General features: G+C 34.9%; 1 protein-coding gene across 2 annotated transcripts; it reads left to right on the plus strand.

Moving 5' to 3' along the window:
- The first annotated feature begins 621 nt into the window (after positions 1-621).
- LOC110116584 (non-structural maintenance of chromosomes element 4 homolog A) lies at positions 622-19518 on the plus strand. 2 transcript variants are annotated; one of them, XM_020850229.2, is made up of 9 exons: positions 622-906; positions 1069-1299; positions 10358-10591; positions 10689-10769; positions 14582-14831; positions 14934-15024; positions 15881-16097; positions 16173-16264; positions 18945-19518. In XM_020850229.2, exons 3-9 carry the CDS (start codon positions 10432-10434, stop codon positions 19191-19193), a joined length of 1140 nt encoding a protein of 379 aa, XP_020705888.1. In that variant the 5' UTR covers positions 622-906; positions 1069-1299; positions 10358-10431; the 3' UTR covers positions 19194-19518. The 2 variants fall into 2 exon arrangements, with proteins under 2 accessions (XP_020705888.1, XP_020705887.1); XM_020850228.2 differs by lacking the exon at positions 1069-1299.
- The last annotated feature ends 959 nt before the right edge of the window (positions 19519-20477 follow it).

Raw genomic sequence — 20477 nt, forward strand, 5'->3', positions numbered from 1 at the left:
TTGGGTTTGTTAAATCCTAAAAATTATTTGGCAAGATAGTTTTTAAATCCTCTGAAATCATTTGACAATGTAATACAGGATTTAAGCTGATTGATTTTTTAAAAAAAAATTTAACTTAATGTAATTTGAATTTAATTTACATGTTAAGTTTGAGTTACTCATTAATTTGAATTTTAATTACCATCAATAAGTTATAATGACAAAAAATATAATTAGAAGCTAGTTTAATTATCAAATAATTTAACTAACATTTTAATTACTAATTATAAAACTAAACTAATAAATATAAATTTTTTATTTGAATGTTAATATATGTTAATATAATAAATATTTGACTCTAATTATATTCATAATTATTTAATTAACTAGTTAATTATTTTTTAAATAAATAATTATTTAACTAATACTCCTATTAATGAAATATTTAAATGTTATTGATTAATTTTAATTATTAAATATACTATTAATTATATCATTAATCACATAAATATTTTAATACTCATTAATTATTTAATTATTATTTATGCTATTAAATATTATGTAATCTTTATTTAAATTCAATTAATTAATTAGTTCCTATGATATATATATACTCTTCTAATCTTCTGGCAATGCCTGCCTACCACAAGAGACCTATTTCAAAAATATTTTGCTCCGTTTTTCTATAGCCGTAGGCCTAGGGTTTGCTTTTCCTCTTCTGCAAATTGTGCGTAACTGTTCGACCACGCCTGCTTCGCGTGAGAGGTGGGAGTTTGGAACGGCTCGCTAAAAGTCTCTTCGCCTTCTCCGTCTCTCCTCCTCCTCCTTCGACGACGTTCCGGATCGGAAGTCAGGACAGCTCGCTGTTCTTCTGTTGGGTTCGAAGTAACGACGGCGATGGGAGGGAGCTCGCTCGTCGTTGCGAAGGTAACCATTTCCTCCCTTTGGCGCGCTTCTTCAGCCAAATCACGTTAATCCGCCGAACAACCTGATTTAATAAATCCGTGATTTACCGCAAAAAGGTGGTAACGGCGGATTTATTCTGCCTTGAGATTTATGCCGAGTAGCGTAAACCCTCTTGCCAAACAGCGCCTTAGGGCTTTCCACAACTCAAACTTTAAGCAAGGCGCGTGCGACATCTAGCGAGCGAGCGAGAGAGAAGGACAGTTACGGCGAAATAGGTAGTGATCGCGAGACTGGTGAGAGCTGGGAACTGTGCAATTCGAAGAGGGAGGGTCGGCGACTGGAAGAATCGGTGAGAAGAGATCAAGAGCTGCGAGGGCTTCTTCGTCCTCATTTTGTAATCTTGCTTTGGCAAAGGTGAATCTTAACATAGTTTTTTACCTTTATTTTCTATGAAGATTGTAAGGAGGTATATGGTTAGGGTTTGTTTGTGAAATGAAGAAAGGGTTGTAACCGTGTCTTCCTTTATATTCTACTGTGTTGAGATGAACCCTCAAACCCTAGTTTTCCTATAAGGTGTTGGTTTAATCATTGATGTTTATTCGTTCGGGGATTATGCTTGGAGGATGAAATCTTAAATCCTAGCCTTTCTTAAACTAATGATCTTAGCATGTTAAGGTGTTAAAAACATATCCATGCATCTACTTCCATGGCTAGAGATGATATTATATATCTACATAATTTGAAATAGGGATTCTATTTCCTTAATCAGTTTATAGATGAGATTTTGTAAGTATCAATTAGGGGCATGTGAAAGCATGTCTTGCATTTCATAAGAGGAGGTTCTAGTTGATGATGCCTTATATGGTGAGTTTGATTAGAGTGAGAGTTTGATGTATGAACTTAATTTACAGATTTTGTACTTTTGAAGTCAACCAATTTTAAGAGGGATTTCATGGGTTTGCATATCAACTACTAGTGATGGCACTGCACTTGGTCTGTTGCTTCAATTAGTACTGTGAATTTTGAAGCCTTAGTGGATAGTGGTTGTTCATCAACCTATATGCTATGCTTTTGATACTTAATTAGATACTGGTGCGTAAAAGATTAAGGATTTCATCAAGATTGGTGAGTTCCACATAATTTGATAAGAAGGGGGTTGACTATGTTAATATTCTATATATAGAAGTTAGGTTGGCCCTCTCTATGAGGTAGAGCTAGGTTATTAGGTTACAACATGGAGTCAACCAGCGACTTATGGTTGGTATTTGATTTGTAGTCATTGTGCAACTCAATTGATGAATAAATATCATGGGTATGCAACCTAAAGTTGGTAGTTGACTAGGGCCGGTGAGAGGCTATGGTGCATAGATGATTCAGGTCGAAGAACATTTTGGAACTTGTCGGCAATTCATGTTGATGGACCATTAGAGGTTACGAGTGACTTGGATTATGCTATAAATTAGAGTTGGCACATGACATGGAGTTGTTGGGCCACTTAAACAAAATGCAACTAGTTAGTAGGTGACCTGCATCAGCTTGTGACTTTCAGTCAGTGTGTGATTACAATTGTCATGATACTTGGAGTTAGATTGTAATAAGGGTGGGCAATGTGCAACCATTGGCATTTATGACTTCCTTGCTTTGAGATAAAGGGGAATAGTCATAGTGACATGCAATGAAAATCAACTAATGAGGGATGTTGAGCAACGATAAACATTGGGAGTTACTGATAGTCTTGTTACATAGGGGCATCAAATGATGGGGTGTTAAGTTATTGTGGTTATCAGATTGCATTGGATGATAAATGCCTACGAACATTTGTTGAGAGCGAATGTTAGGTGACTTAAATTATCAATTGATTGAAGGATAATATTTGACAAACAAGAGTAACTAATGAAAAGCGGGTAATGAGTGAAAGTAAGCATTGAAAGAAGTCTAAAGATGGTAAGACTTCAAGTGATGGTAGACATTGGTCAACAATGAGTGACTAATGGATGGCAAGTAAGCAATGGATGACTTATACCAGATGATGTCGGGCACTCAACACTAGACTTTGGGTGAAGATAAACATTGGTAACATATGTACTACTAATGGACGGTGAGTTAATGATAGATGCACGTGACAATAGACAACAACAAATGATAGGAAACTAATGGATGGCATGTGACCGACAATTGATTTTAAGCAATTTATTATGCAAGGAGGATTATGAAACACCTGTATGGTCGAATCTTTTTTTTTTGTCAATTCAAAATTTTACCTATTAAAAATTAAGATAACCATTGTTTTTTTATATATTTTTAGAGGGGGTATTCTTGTATTTATTCAAAGTTATATTGAAATATTCTCTATTTTATCAACATTCAATTTGTTACATAGTGCACTCCCTTTCTTAGAACTAGACTAATTGATCTTGCCTGTTGGCTGACTTGACTGACTTGCTATGTTGCACTGATACACCTATTTTATGAAGGCGTGCTATATCCGATACACCAATTCACGGATACGCCTCCGATACTCCACCGATACGTGTCGGATACGCCAAAGCCGTATCCAATTAAATTACTATTTAATTTCAAAAGGACACACGTATCCGATACGCGTGTCCGTTGAAAAATAAAAAGAAATCCGAAGAAAAAAGACGTTTTGTATTTACTTCCGCGGTTGCGAGCAAGATTCTCTCATTTCTGAGATGGATTTGAGTCTCTTGATGATATGAAAATATTAAAAATTACTAATCTTTCACTTGATGAGCTTGAATTAGAACCTATGATATTTATTAAAGATGATATAGAAGTTCAAAGAAAAACCAATGAAGAAGATAATTATATCATTCATTCTATTGAATAGTTGAAACTCCATGTGCTAGATAATTTATGTTTATGCTTTTGTTGTTGTACTAGACATTTAATGTTTACTTATATTTTGATATTATAAGCTACAAGGCTATAAATGATGTTGTTGTTATTTTTTTTGTTCAAATATTATGCTTTGATTGATTTCTTAATTTTTATGTATGATTTTAAATTATATTTCCGTGTCCGCGCCATACCCGTATCCTGTATTTTTAAGAATTGACGTATCCCGTATCTGTATCATGTCATATCCGTGTCGCCGTATCCGTATCGGTGCAACATAGCTGACTTGTTTGATGATGTTGGTTTGGTGGTGGTGTGATCGCGGTGGTTATTTGTGAATTCCCCGACCAATTAATAGAATGTACCACATAGAAGCACTTAACGCCATAAGTCTAATAGAGTTGGCATTCAAATTCTGATGGTTGGCTTATCTTGTACATTTTGAGGAACTTTAAGTCTTCAAATTGTAGCCAGTGAAGAATGCTAATGATATACCATGATTTTGATGATATACCATTAGGGTTTCTTTGGGACTGTTATAGCGTTTTATAAAGTTGGTTGTGAATTTACCGTGGATAAATCAACTTCACTACTATGATTGCAAAAAAATAGATTTTCACCACAAAAAATTCTTAAAAACAGTGAGAAAGTAGCAATAAAGCAGTAGCCAAACGAAATTGTGGTTGTTGTCTGAAAAGCAAAGCAGTCAGGAAGCTTTCCCAAATAGCCCTAAGTCTTTGAGAGCTATTCTATGAGATCTACGCAATAACATTGAAGATTTACAAATCAAAGTTTTGTAGAAGCTGCAATAATTCTTGAATGATGTGTTGATCTAATTTGGGGTTGTTGTAAATTGATAATGATATGCTTATATGTTTGTTCTATCGAGAATAATCCAACACGACAATTGACCCACAAATTAGAGACATTTAGAAGTCATTGGAATTATGAGAAGTTTAGATCTACCTGGAGCACCTCTTTGTGATTTGACATTGTGGAATGATTGCTCGTAGCAAGAGCTTATTGAGGGTCAGTCCTGGGATCTATTGACTGAACATCATAGTGGTGATGGTGCTATTCATAAGTGCTAACCTCTTGTATGCTACAAAGGAGGAAAATAAATGAGGTTTTAACCAATTTGTCATTCTCGATTATATTTGGCTCCAAACATTTTTTTTGGGACAATTTTGTATCATTGGAATAATCTCAATTAGACAATTATTTCAATTGTAGATTTTTATCGTTTGACTCCCTAGATAAAATTTGAAACCATAATTTGTGGTTGACTCAACCTTTTTGAGTTGTTTCAAATGCCCTAAATGCGCGCTTTGTGACAAAATACTATTTGATAATATGTGAAATTGTGAATTTTTATGGCCCAATAAGGTTTATTTTGTTGGATGTTATTAAACAAAAAGATAATAGTTAAAATGACATTGTGTGTTGGCCCATCAGGATGGTGATGATGCCATCTCGTCCATATATTTGAACCTCTTCTGTGTGATGAAGGAGAAGGGAGTCTGAACAAATTCACAATCCAATTTGATTATTGCAGACCCCATATATGTTTTTATATAGGCAATTTTGGCATCGTCAAAGTCATTTTAAAAAGACAATCAATTTAACTGTATATTTGTATCTCATGGCCCCTAAATAAATTTTGAAGCTATAATTTGTAGTTTACTCAATTTTCGAGTTAATTTAAACACCTTGGAATATGTGGTATATGACAAAACAACTATATTATCATATAGGAGTTTTTGTGGCCCCAATAAGTTTTATTTAATTAGATGTTATTAAACGAAAATATAGTTTTTAAAATAATGTTTGCTACTCAAGTTAAAGTAGTCTAGACAACTATGAAATTAGTTGCTATTCAGATTTTGGCTATGATGGGGGTAGTATTTTAGCACATTTGTTTGGATTCCTGTTTCTCTCTCTGTTGAAGCTTTCTTCACTTCATCCCATATAATCACAACTTTCTTTTTAGTCCATTTGTAAAATGTTAAACCCTTAATTTTTAAGACGCCTCTATCTTATGAGCTGCTCTTTGTTTTCCTCTTTCACAGAACCCTTTAATATATATGTTTTGATCCATGATATAAACATTTGGATTTGTGGTGTTGGAGATGCCTCATACCATCCACACCTGTCCTGTAGGCTTATCCTCATAATCGATATAAGGAGTACTCTGACTAAATCTTTCCATAGCTAGAATTAGTCCAAGGCGGCATCTCATAGAACATAAATGATAGCGACGCCTGTGAATGACTCGGTCAGTCCATCACTGATCTGTTGGTAGATTTTGAATATTTGACGCCTTATCTGTTAGTTTTCTTTTTAACCACTGAGATCTATAGATGGATTTTGAATTAGCTTTCTTATAATTTTCATTAAAGGAAAAAATACTGAAGCTATCCTTGAATGTAAACCTATAATCTCTATACGTACTAAAACTCTATGTTTAGATCTTCAATAGTCTCTCAATATTTTCTGCCAGTTCTGTAAAGTTATCAGTTAACTAAATTCATAGTTTGGATAATTATACCAGACACTGAAATTTTGAATGTCCAAAGTTAAGTGAAAATTTAAGATTTTGATTGCAAAATATCATTGCAGCAGCTGACATCAACCTACGAATTTTTTTATGTTTTAGTTTGGTGGGAGGGTTCTACTTCTGATGCAGCCATATTAATGAGTGCAGTGCGGAGACCCAATGAGTTTTAGGGTCCTCAAGGAAAAATTATTTTGTTGATGTTTCGCACTCCAAAAAGCTTGATTTCATTGCTTCTTTTTGGATTACAGGACAATCATCTAAGTAAATTTGATTTTATTGCTACTTATCAAGGCTGATGGCATTTTCCGAGTGGCCCGATAGCTTCTTCCAATTCTGGGGTTTACACTCACTTTGTTTCCACTAGCAGATCATGTTTTAGCATTGTTCAGTACAAAAGGGTATAATGCCAGATCCTTGGCTCCCTCACGTCCACGCCCCTTTGAAACTCTAACCCCTCAACCGTCTTGCCCCCCTTTCCATTGTATACTGCTCTTTTGGTGGCAATTGCTTGAGATCGGTAAGCTAGGCGTGTTCTAGATATCCCACTCTGTCTATTTTCTATGTTGAACATATTTGTTTTTTTCTAATATTTTAGCTCTTTTTTCCTTTTTCTCCATTAGTGATTTTTCTGCCTTTATTCTTCTACATCAGCCTCTTATTTGCCGTGATATTTTTGGATATATCTTTCCTTTGATCTGCTCTTAGTTTCGTAATTTTGCTCAGTTTGGAGAATGAGATGCATGGATGATATTATTTGGAACATGCGAGAGAGCACTATGTGGTGGTTTTTCATCCCCTGATTTGTTTTATTGTTTTCTCACCTAAGTTGATTTCTGGAGAAAAGAGTGGTATTTTTCTCAATTGCTGTCATGTGGTCTATAGTCGGATTTGTCTGCTATTTTATTGCTTGTTTGAATGCACTTTGCTGGTTTTGTTGCTTGCTAACAGTGCTATATGCATCGAGCCGCTTCATGTGTTCTTTTGATTTGGAAGCCAACGCTGTAGAACATTTAGTTCATTTTCTCTTTATATGTTTTGAAAAAGCTGTTGAACCTGATGATATTCCAATAGAGATGTGGAAATGCTTAGGAGATGAAGGAATTTCTTGTCTTACTAAACTTATTAATATTGTTTTGAAGACAAAAAAGATGCAAGATCAGTGAAGAATGAGTGTGTTAATTCCTATTTTTAAGAATAAAGGTGATGCACAAGATTGTGCGAATTGTAGAGGAATTAAGTTAATGTGTCATACTTTAATACTATAGGAGCGAATGGAGCGTAGGTTGCGGCGTGATACAAATATTTCTCAAAATCAAATTGGACTCATGTCGAGTAGCTCTACTATGGAAGCCATACATTTATTGAGAGGTTTGATGGAGAAATATAGAGAGAATAAGGAGGATCTACATATGATATTTATTGATTTAGAGAAAACATATGATAAAGTTCCAAGAGAAGTGTTATGGAGAGTTCTTGAAAAGAAAGGAGTTAATAATGCTTATATTCAAATCATTAAAGATATTTATATAGGAGCTATTACTTGTGTTCAAACACAAGGTGGTTTGACCAAGTATTTTCCTATTTCGGTTAGATTACATCAAGGATCAGACTTAAGTCCATATCTTTTTGATTAAGTCATGCATGTTCTCACTAGACATTGTTTTATGTTTTTTTGCTGATGATATTCTTCTTGTTGATAAGACTAGAGAGGGAGTTGAAGGTAAACTTGAATTATGGAGGTTAACTTTAGAGTCTAAAGGTTTTCTCTTGAGAAGATCTAAAATTGAATATATGGAGTGTAATTTTAGTAGCAATAGACATAGTGAGGGGATTGTGACTTTGGGCGATCAAGTCATTAATAAGAGTACACATTTTAGATATCTTGGATGTATTGTTCAAAGGGATGTTGAAATTGATGGGGATATTATTAGTAGAATTCAAGTTGGATGGTTGAAGTGGAGGAATGCATCAGGCTTATTGTGCGATAGAAAAGTCCCCCTCAAACTTAAGAGAAAATTCTATAAGATGGTGGTGAGACCTACAATGCTTTATGGTGCCGAATGTTGGCCATTAAAAGAGAAGCATAATACTAAGTGTTGCAGAGATGAGGATGCTTAGGTGGATGAGGATGCTTAGGTGGATGAGTGGCCCTTAGAGATAGGATACGAAATGAGCATATATGTGAAAATGTTGGAGTAGCTCTAGTAGAAGATAAGATTAGAGAGAGTCGCCTTAGATGGTTTGGTCACATTAAACGGAGGCCTTCCGATGACCTGGTTAGGAATGTTGAGGTATTAGATTTGACTTTGTTAAGAAAGGTAGAGGTAGACCTAAAAAGACTTGGTTAGAAAATATTAGAAATGATCTTTCTTTATTATATTTAAATGAGAATTTGACTTTTAACCGGACTCAATGGCGAAAAAGAATTTATGTAGCCGACCCCACATAGTGGGACAAAGGCTTGATGTTGTTTTTGTTGTATGTTTTGGAATTCGATGTTAAAACAATGCAACACATATATTGGAATATGAAGGTCAAATTGGTTTATATTTAGATCTTAGGTTTTATATTTCAGCTCATTAGCTTCATTCTTTGTAGTATTTTCATATTTAATGAATATCTAGCAGTTAGCTTTTTCTTTGATTATTTGTTTATTTTGTCATATTTTGGAATCAAGTTTTTGATTTATTATTGTTTCAAGGATTCTAGAGTCTGAAATACAATAAAATTTTCTGTTGTATATTTTGTTATTTATAGTGGGTTTGTATTAGAATTTTCTGTGGAATAATCTAAGAGTTTTTAATTTCAGTAGATTTACATTAAGAATCATAAAGTTTCATATTTTTTATATTGGTTATGAATACTTTTATAAAATATATTCGAAGCGAGATGCCTTGATTTATGACTATAATATTTGAAGATGGTATAATTATAATCGGTAAGACTTCCATAATCAAGTGAAGAATTAGAATAGTGGATGTAATGCTCGAAGGTAATGAACTTAGAATGAGTAACACAAAGGCTAAGTATTAGATATGTAAAATTTTAGTGGATGTGATACTAACACATATCATTCAATATTATTAAAAGATAAGATGATACTTAGGTGAATACTAGGGATATAGATGATGATATACATCTTAGAGTAAAGTTTTAATGTTTAAAATTGAGAAGTGTCACATGAGTTTTGTTTGGCAAGAGGATATCATGGAAACTTAAAGATAAATTCAGCTAAGATTGCTATTATGCTAATGATGTTGTATTGATCTGAATGTTGGACATTAAAAACGGTGATCAATATTTAAATTGATAGTCTTAAAATAAGAGTATTAAAGATGGATGTGTGACAAAATTATGAAAGATAAATTAAAGAATGATTATATTACAGAGAAGATTGGAGTAATAACTGGTGAACATAAGGTAATTAAAAATGGATTTAGATGGTTCGTGCATGTATAATGTAAGGGTAAAACACATGCCTATTATGCATATTGATAATTTACTGTCAAAGTTTTACGAAGGAAATACGGTAGACCTAAAGTTACATCAATGGAAGTTGTGCTAAATGGTATACATTGAATAGATTTTAACTATAGACAATGCTCAATAAAAGTGAATGCAAAATGTGGATTCATAAAGTCGATCCCAAATAGTTGAGAAAAGGCTTATGATAATGATGATAAGTTATTTATAGAAGCCTATCAAATACTAGACAAATGGTCTTTACCTTGGTTGTACTTCACTAATTTTCTTGAGATTTTTTAAGCATGTACGGTTTTCAAAATGAGTATTTATTTCAATATTTGAATGAAGTCTTCTTGAAGGGACCCAGGACACGTCATTTGAATTTTAATATTTATGCTTACCGTTTGTATAGAAACATATGTGTTACTCTTTATGATTAATATTTGTTTAACGTTACATATGTATTTTGATATTTTTATGTCGCCATTTAATTTACTTGTATTGATTTCTCTCTTCAAAGGCTTATGGTATTTAGTGGTTGCTAGACCTGTTCTTAAGTTAACTTAAGCTTGTGCTTTTTTGGTGCTTCAGGCTTGAAGTCAGGAAAATTTGGCTTGGCTTCACTTTTAGTATTGACAACATTGCATGATTCTGTGCAATTTGCAATGGTTCGGCCAGTTAAGAGGGAGCTGAGCAGCACAGATAGTGCTGAGGTTGAGAAAGTTGTCATCATGCAGGGTAACACCGCAGGTGTGAGCAGGCAGGGAGCATTGGAGAGAAGAGTTCTGCGGTCACGGTACCTTGCTGTTAAGAATCTCATTAGCAGTATGATTTCCTTCAAAATTTTGTTTTTGGCTTGTTTAAGTTCTTTTAATGTCCTCTTTACCCTTATTCCGTGTTTTGTATTATGGGCTTTTTGTAGATGAGAGGGATGATATCACTAGCCAAGATTCTAAGAAGTTCAAATCTATTATTAATGAGGTTGAAGCCTTGCATGAAAATGGTATATTATTTTCTATTCTATTGGACTTTTCTCATCTATGCTGGCATTGGCAAAGAACATTCTTTTCATTGTTTGTATAGTGCATGCGTTCAATTTGTATGTTTGGTTGTTTTTATACTCTTTTAATCAATAATGTCAAAGCTCTTGAAGTTATTAGGAAACTCATTTCTAAAGAATCAAGAGTATTTATGATGGATAATGTATATACGAGTCCTTCAGTGATGCGGGCAAAAAATATAGGGGAGCCTATATCTCTTGAACCCACAAAGAAGAGGAAACGAAGCACCAAGATAGAAGGGAATCACTTAGAGATATTAGAACAAACTCTTACATTTCAAACCTAAAATAAACTTAGAAATAAAAGACTTACAACTCTTTAAAATTTAAACGACTAGCAAACAAAATGACACCCTAAAATTGCTTCACTATTAGAAGAGGGATACAGGTGGAGTGGCACTTGCGGAGAGACGAAAGAGATTAGAAGCCGAGAAGAAAGGTTGGAAAGAGCTCGCAAGATTTCCGGAGGGGATGAGAAAGAAGACGGACAAAGCTCGCAAGCTTTTCCAAGCAAACCCGTAGGTTATAGCTTTTCCAAAAATAACATTTCATTTACTACTTTTTTTAAACATTACAAGCCCCTCATATTTATAGGTATGAAAGGAGAATACCAAAAGACACAAACATTGAATTCTCATTGGAATTCCAAACATCACAAACCATAAAACCCTATTGCTTTTTACGGAGGAGCAACCACGGGAGCCAAGGAGGCCGCACGGAACCAAGGCGCCAAAGACACGGGAAAACTCCCAGGCTCGGAAAACCAATGGTCGGCCAGAAATTCAAGGGGCAAAGGCACGGAAAACAGCAGCCCACGGTGGAAGCCAAGGAGCCACGACATGGGAAAACGAAACAACTTTTTTTTTTTTGGATTCCAAAAGCCCTTTTTGGAACCCAAGAGATATCATAAAAACAATAAAAAACTATAGAAATAACATGTAATAAAAAGATAAATATGAATTAAAATGTTAGCTAATAATGAGCTAACCCTTATTTCAATAAGTGAACTAAAGACCAGCTCATAAATGAGCTAAAATTTCAGCTCAATTTTGATTGAGCTTCTAAACTTGAGAGAAGCCAAAATTGATTTATTTTGGACATGAGTTGACCCCCCATTTGTCTATATCAGACTTCCCTTCTTGAGAACTCATCTCCCGATGAGTTAGTTTTGGGTTCTTTCGAGGAGGTGAATACTGTGCATCCTATTCATTGATCAAATCTTCATACTTCTGCATGATCTCATCTCGTTCTTTCAGAAATCAATCTTGTAAACGCTGCTTTTTCTTGAAGTACCTTTCTATACGTATGTGCATCCATGATTGAAGTTTGTATAGTTCATACTCCAGAGGATTTGTTGATTTTGATGGAATCCACCTATCCATAGGATCTTCAATTTCTTCAGGTTTGCTTTCTTTTGTCTTTTTTGTCTTTTTTCATTTTTTTTACGAATGAAACAAGACTCAAAGAAAGACTCAAAAGACTCAACCTAAACTTAGACTCACAATAAGACTCACGACAAGACTTACAAGACTCACACTTGACTTGACTTGACAAAAAGAAACTTAACAATCAAATCCAAAATCTAAGACTTCCTAACTTGCTTTGATACCAAATGATGCGGGCAAAAAATATAGGGGAGCCTATATCTCTTGAACCCACATAAGAAGAGGATACAAAGCACCAAGATAGAAGGGAATCACTTAGAGATATTAGAACAAACTCTTACATTTCAAACCTAAAATAAACTTAGAAATAAAAGACTTACAACTCTTTAAAATTTAAATGACTAGAAAACAAAATGACACCCTAAAATTGCTTCACAATTAGAAGAGGGATACAGGTGGAGTGACACTTGAGAAGAGACGAAAGAGATTAGAAGCCGAGAAGAAAGGTTGGAAAGAGCTCGCAAGATTTCCGGAGGGGATGAGAAAGAAGACGGACAAAGCTCGCAAGCTTTTCCAAGCAAACCCGCAGGTTATAGCTTTTCCAAAAATAACATTTCATTCACTACTTTTTTTAAACATTACAAGCCCCTCATATTTATAGGTATGAAAGGGGAATACCAAAAGACACAAATATTGAATTATCATTGGAATTCCAAACATCACAAACCATAAAACCCCATTGCTTTTTACAGAAAAACAGCCCAAGCCCGGGAACTGAAGGAGCAACCACGGGAGCCAAGGAGGCCGCACGGAACCAAGGCGCCAAAGTCACGGGAAAACTCCTAGGCTCGGAAAACCAGCAGCCGGCCGAAAATCCAAGGGGCAAAGGCACGGAAAATAGTAGCCCATGGTGGAAGCCAAGGAGCCACGGCATGGGAAAACGAAACAACTTTTTTTTTATTCCAAAAACCCTTTTTGGAACCCATGAGACATCATAAAAACAATAAAAAATATAGAAATAACATTTAATAAAAAGATAAATATGAACTAAAATGTTAGCTAATAATGAGCTAACCCTTAATTCAATAAGTGAACTAAAGACCAGTTCATAAATGAGCTAAAATTTCAGCTCAATTTTGATTGAGCTTGTAAACTCGAGGGAAGCCAAAATTGATTTATTTTGGACATGAGTTGACACCCCCCTTTGTCTACATCATTTAGGCTCTAGTTTATTTAACATGTTTTGTGCTCATGAGATTGGAGTTCAGAGACTTCACTTTGTTGTTTATGTTACATCGTTGGTTGATAGTGCTTGGGAAGTATATAATATTTGTTTTCCTAGTAATTAGTTTGTATGGAGCAATATCTTTTGTTATTGGTTTGTATGAATGATGTGAAAGGAGTTGCGGGGGATGTTTGGCAACATGATCTATGCAGAGGATTTGAGCAGGATTTATGCAAAATCCTGCCGAACGGGATTTGTGCCCGTAAGTCTCACAGTGGAATAAATACTCCATTTCCTTGTTCTTGTATCCTGGATTTACTCAATCTTGTAGTGCCGCAAATTTACAAGGTTTGGCCGAAGAAGCGCTTGAAACTAAGAAAGTTACCTTCAGTGCGAGTGAGCTACCGTCGTTCAACTTTTGGTCTGACAGGAAGGTAACGTCGTCCAAGAGCGAAGTCGAACAACAACAAAGGAGCCGAAGAAGCAAATATCAAGGACGGTAGGGACATCGATTTCAGCTAGGAGGTTAGGCCGACAGTCTCGGAGGGGGGCTAGTTTTGTTTCCTGAACCGATCGGTAGCAGGCTGTCGTGGTCGGGCAGGAGAAATGGAGAGGGGTTAAAAGTGTGGGAAGAACAGGAGATTCGGGAGTCCTTCGGATGGAGCGATATAGAAACATAAGTATTTCCTCTGCGACCCGCTGAAGAAGGAAGACAAAGGACACTAACGTGTGATTGGACGTGCGAACGTGGGATGGGTTAATTTGGACATTTTGCATCTAAAACGGTGATTTGGGAACGAATAAGCAGACTGAGAAAAAAAATTGCAACTGCCGAAAAAATGATGTTTATTGACAAGTAATTACAAGTTTTATTTCCAAACATTCCGAAGTAACTGATTATGGCATATCCAAACGGAGAAAGGAGGAAAAAAGTCTAATCAAACGAGCCCTTAGTAAACATGATTATTCAGGTTTGATGGTTAAGAATGGATTTAGTTCCCATTGGCAGCGTATGGTCAATTCATGATTATACTGATACCTTAAATATTTCTTGAGCAGTGCTTTAGTTGATTACAATGTAATTGACTGCACTTGGTTGTTACTCTGCTCTTTATTACTTATCTTTTTTTTTTTTTCCATTGCAGTGAAAAAACCTAGGGAACAAGTGGCAGATGCAGAGACTTTATTGGACATAGCAAGCACGTTGGCAATATCAGTTAGATCTCAAAACAGTGAGGGAGTGACACCGTCAGTTTTTGTTACTGCAATACTAAAGAACTTTGGCTATCAAGAACATAGCGCACAAGCTAATAATTCTCAAAACCTGGTTTCTTGGGCAAATATCGGCCTTTCTGTCTCGCATATTTTCACACCAATTCCTGGATGCTGTACAATGTACGTCTTACTGACCTTTCTAGTCTGCATTTTCTCAGAACATTCTTCAGTGAGTTTAAACTTGGGTGTCTCTAATTTGCAAATCTTGTAACTTGACATCAGGATTGGACCTATGAGTAGTGAAATTAAGCAACGGAAACCTACAGTTCATAGAAAGCGGACTAAGCCAACTGAAAGCACTCGCCCTGAAGAGGTTTGTATTACTTTTATAGCATTTTTTTTCCTTGGCCAAGCTCTGTGGTCTTTTTGTGACAATTGGAAAGCATCTCTAGCTTTAATCTGACATTTTTATTTACATGTGCATGAAACTGAAACATTAGCTTAGGCAGAAATACTTGGTGGTGGTTGTTCTTTTGGATGGTTTGGAGCAATGTTTAAATTGTGTATTCAGGTATTGAGGCGTTTTTCATTCGTGAGGCGAGGCATAAGCCTCAAGGCGTTTTGAGGCGTAAGCCTCAAAACCAAAAGATTGCGTAAACATAAAATGATAAAATTTTTTTATATTGTGATATATATAAAAGCATAAGATGAAGTGAGTAAAATAATACAAAATAGACACATAATATATTACACAAAATCTATTTATCCAATTCTAGATAAACTTTATCATTAATAATAATTAAATTTAAAATAAAAAATAGCAATGAATATAATAAAAGATCATAAGTCATTAAGCACTGTCATCACTAAGGGGTTCTTCATTTGAATCATCATTATGATGAACTGCTCTCTCCCCTTCCTCCTCTCCTATAGACTCCAATGTCGGGCATTTACTTCAAGATTTATGTAAGTTTTAATATATATAGCATGAGCCGTAAGCCTCATGTCAGTGAGGCGAGGCGGGCATCAAGGCGAGCCTCAACCAAGTTGAGGCGCAAGCCTCATAAAAAAAAACTCGAGGCGTAAGCATTGAGGCATTTTTTCCTGGAATTGCGCAAAGGCGGGCCTCAAGACGAGCCTCATATTGCGCAATTTTAAACCATGGTTTGGAGTTTTTCTGATTCTAAAACATATTTGCAATGATAAGAAACTTTTCTCGTCTGCTGCAGATTGATTCCAAAGAGAAAGAAACAAAAGCTGATACTGATAGTAATATGTCAACAATGTTCGACATTTTGAAAAAGAAAAGAAGGGTTCGTCTTGAAAGCTTGCTACTCAACAGGTTTTCCTTTGCGCAAACTGTAGAGAACATTTTTGCCTTGTCCTTTCTGGTTAAGGATGGGAGAGCTGAAATCACAGTCGATGACTCTGGATCCCATCTTGTTTGTAAGTATTAGACTATTTTTCTTAGGTTCTATTATATATTCTTGCTTATGAACGGCCTTTGTGATTTACTTTCAGCTCCAAGAAATGCTCCTACAGCATCAGCGGTGGCTTCTGGAGCGGTCTCTTACCATCATTTTGTTTTCAGATTTGATTACAAGGACTGGAAGGTAGTCCATTATTCTCACTTTGCCATTTTAGTTGAACTATATATATATATATATATATATATATATGCAGTAAAGTAGCACTTGGCATCACAACATTCCTGTGTAAGCAAATTCGGCTATCATTCTCTGCCGTTAGCAATAAAAACAACAATTTGAAATCAATCTCTGCTGGAAGCAAAGAAATTCATACCATTATTTGGTCCCAATAATTAATGCCAATAAACATATAACTGTACATGCCATTTTATAACAACAAACTATAAGCAATAAAAGTTTCCTTCTTCATACAATAATTCAAAATAAATATTTTCTTAAGTAGAAAGCATCAAAGTATTGCTTATTTTTTCTTCACATGCTATATATATTGTTTCCTTTTACGGATTTGAATGCATATATTCATTAAATGTTAGAGCTGTATGTTGATTTGTAAGTCGGAGGTCCAACCCTCCATTTTGCCTGCTTTGATAAGTAAATCCAAGCTTCCTCACAGGCTTGAGGCTGATGTCGATTAGTGAATTCAAACTGATTGTGTATGTGCCCACCCTCCTGTTTCTCTTTATTCCACTAACTGGCCTATGTTCTCCACATCTTTTTCTTACTATGACGATAAGTCTCCGATCTTTGTGTCATCATCTGGATGACCGTTGGAGGTGAATATGCCAAATTTTTTGGCCCTACCCTACTCTCTAGTTATGCGCGAGAAATGGAGGATGCAATCTTCATACCACCTTCATTCTTCATGATTTCTCTCCACTCCATTTCTTAGCCGTCTTCAATGGTCGGAGTGTACTCAAATTAATAACCTAAGGCTTCATTTAGGAAGTCTTTTTTTCAGCTGCTTAAAGTGGATTTCTAGTAAAAAATTAATTTTTTTACTAAAAAGTTATTTTAAGAAGGAATAAGAAAGCCATCCCAAATGAAGTCCAAGTACCCTTGATAATCACCTTCTTCGTATCAGTATCGGGATCATTAATTCTTTTGCAGTTTTTGCTTTGGGCTTGTGGCTAAAAGTGGAGGATGGATAGCCCGTCAAGTCTTCGCTGAGCCCCAAATCACCACTTAAGTACTTAAACATTTGTTATCGGAGGCGGCTGCAGCTTGAGGTTCATATCTTCAACTAGGAGATAGGTTTTTTTTTGTGTGGTTGTTTGGTCTAATTCTTTATGCATATGTATATATGTATGCACAACAATAATAAGTCTTTATCCCATTGCATAGGTTGCTTACGCCTTACATGAAATTTTTTTTCCTCCATTGTGTAACAATAAAGTCGAATTCTCATTTAAATGAAAGGTCATTTTTAACACTTTATAAACAAGTTTTCTAGGTCTACCTCTACAACTTTTTAATATAGACCATATCTAATATATTTATTCTGTTAATAAGGTCATTGAATATATGTATATATATATATATATATATTCAAAATCTTTTCTACATTTTTTTTACGTTTCCTTGTAATTGCGAGTTCATGCTTGAAAGTTGCCCACTAGAGGTTAACTTTAATTGTTTATGCAACGTTCCATTTGGTTATAGAACAAAGCCGTAAGTTGCACTTGATTATGCAATTTCCTTGTCAATTAAATAACAATTACATTCTTTCAAGCATGTATTATGATCTAAGAGAAAGGCCATCATGATTATATTTATAGTGGAAACATTAACAGGACAAATTTATTGAATAACTTGGGATAAAAAACTTGCACCTCTTAGTCGGATAAGTAATTTAAAATTCTTTGAAATATTACCAATAAAACCGAATGAATAAATGAGTATAATGTACTTCCTTTCGAACTAAAAAACATTTTCCATTACTTTTTTGGTACTTTCGGGCATTTGAATAGTTTGCTTTATCAGTGCAAAATTGTAAGTATATCATCTGTTGTAGTTACCATATCTCATAAGTTTGATGGTTAAAAAAGGCTTGATTGTTCATGAACAATATGTTATTGCTCATTCATTCCCCAAGTTACTTGATCTCGGTTTTGTTTAAAGCAAGTGAATAGAGGGTGCATTTTCAAGCTCTGTTTATAAAAAAAAAACACAAAAATGAATCAGTCAGTGGCTGCAGTCGAGCTTTACTGAGAATTGTAAAACTCATCTAAGATGAACTGAACAAGAACATATGTTTGCTCATATTCATATCTTTTTCATCATCAACAACAATATCAATCTTTTGTCCCGCTACATGGGGTTAGCTACATGATTTCTTTTTTGCATTGTCCTATTAAAAGTCAAATTCTCATTTAAATCTAATAAAGAAAGATCATTTCTAATAAAATTTTATAACCAAGTCTTTTTAGGTCTACTTCTACCTTTCTTAACATAATTCAAATCTAATACCTCAACTTTCCTAACCAGTTATCAGAAGGCCTCCGTTTAATGTGATAAAACCATCTAAGACGACTCTCTCTAATCTTATCTTCCACTGGAGCTACTCCAACCTTTTCACGTATATGCTCATTTCATATCCTATCTCTAACGGTGAAGTAACTCATCCACCTAATCATCCTCATCTTTGCAACACTTAACTTATTATCATGCTTCTCTTTTAAAAGCCAACATTCGGCACCACAAAGCATATTCATATCTTTTTTCAACCTCAATCCAAAATTTAATGAGCTAAATGAAACTAATTGTAGTTTAATATTTTCAATTGCATTCATTTGTTGCTTTGCAGGTGATGATGGATGTTGTGAGAGAAGGGGAAGAGTTAATGCCCCATAGGAACCCCCCAAATGAGTTGTCACAGCCCTCTACATTTCATGGGGATATTGAAGCCAATGCACATTCAACACCAATCAGAAAGCTGACTCGAAATCGCGGCCTTGTTGTACAGGACGATTCGATTGTAGAGGATTCATTGGAAAAAGAACCTCCTTGCAAGAAGACTGCACCATCACTCAGAGGAAAACGTCTCTGCATCTGATACTGAGCTTCATTTTTATATCATGACAAGCATGCTTTAAACCATCACAAGAGTATATTATAGCACATAGATTTTTTGTCTCTGTATGGAGTTATTTTGTTGCTTGTCATAGAACTCTAATTCTAACCATGGGTTATTAGGTATGAGCTATTAAAAGGTAAAGTGGTCAGAGCTCTATTGAGAATGCTAACTTGTATGTCCATTTTTTGATGGTAATGTCGTTTTTTGGTATTTTGTTTTCAGCCCTATGAAATGTAAATATTCATTGATAGTAAATTATTTTTTGGTCACTTATGTTTTGGAAGTGATGGAAAGAACATTGTAATGGTCTGCTTGTATCTCTGTTGGTGCTGACAAAATGGCAGGATTTCTATAAAGAAAATTGAAATCAAAGGTTGTCTATAAGTTGATTTGTTAAGGATTGAGCTCTTTAAAGGATCTGGCATTTTATCTTTATGCATTGAGAAATTTTGCAATTATAAGAGAATAATGAAGTTGCTGTTCTAAAGGTTGATTGTGTTCCAAAGTATAAGTTTATCTCAGGAGTGACTGGATATACAGGAAGGTCCCAATTACATGTATTAATTATTTTATGCGGATGCCGAAAACGATGGCATTTGGCATCTGGAGACAAATCAAAATGCATCGTTTGGAGACAAATCAAAATGTGTCATCACGTCATCTCCTTGCTCGGAATCGTGGCTCGGTATTGGTGACGTGGTGCATTTTTATTGATTTCTGGTCGGTATTCTACATCTTGCCTCACTGAATAATTTCTCCAATTACATGGCCATTAAGGATGATTGTTTTGCTTGGCGATCAATCTACTCTTAGTCAAGCAATCAACATTGCTAGGAGCTGAAGGCTGAGCATACAAGTCCCATTGAGTAAATTGGGCATCTTATAATAGGGATATCATGACATTAAATTGTAGCACTATCTGAATCTTTCTCAAATAACTCATTACTTATTTAATAAACCATCATCTAATTAAGACAGCAAAGCAAATCAAACACTGATTTCTTTATAAAATTTCCTCTCAACATTGCAAAGTTACATGGAACCAAACAGCCCCAACCTTTGTGCAAATTTTCTTTCCCAGTGCAAACTTCAGCCTTATTTAGTTCAGATTGTATCTTTTTAGCTGGGGATTGAAAATTTGAAATTAAATAATTTTTTTTTTTTAAAGAACCAAATATTCATTTCAGTAAAGTATTGATTCTCCACTGGGAAAACAACAGCATTAAAAATTTGGAAAGAAAAAAAAAAAGTACCAGAGCCAAG

This window comes from Dendrobium catenatum, unplaced genomic scaffold (genome assembly GCF_001605985.2).
Source record: "Dendrobium catenatum unplaced genomic scaffold, ASM160598v2 original_scaffold_76227, whole genome shotgun sequence".
Lineage (NCBI taxonomy): Eukaryota > Viridiplantae > Streptophyta > Magnoliopsida > Asparagales > Orchidaceae > Dendrobium > Dendrobium catenatum.

What these genes read in the sequence shown, in the direction of transcription:
- LOC110116584 (XM_020850229.2), top strand. Translation starts at nt 10,432, where the DNA reads ATGGTTCGGCCAGTTAAGAGGGAGCTGAGCAGCACAGATAGTGCTGAG. An exon ending in TGTTAAGAATCTCATTAGCA is followed by an intron (nt 10,592 to 10,688) that starts GTATGATTTCCT and finishes GGCTTTTTGTAG; the next exon opens with ATGAGAGGGATGATATCACT. An exon ending in ATTCCTGGATGCTGTACAAT is followed by an intron (nt 14,832 to 14,933) that starts GTACGTCTTACT and finishes ACTTGACATCAG; the next exon opens with GATTGGACCTATGAGTAGTG.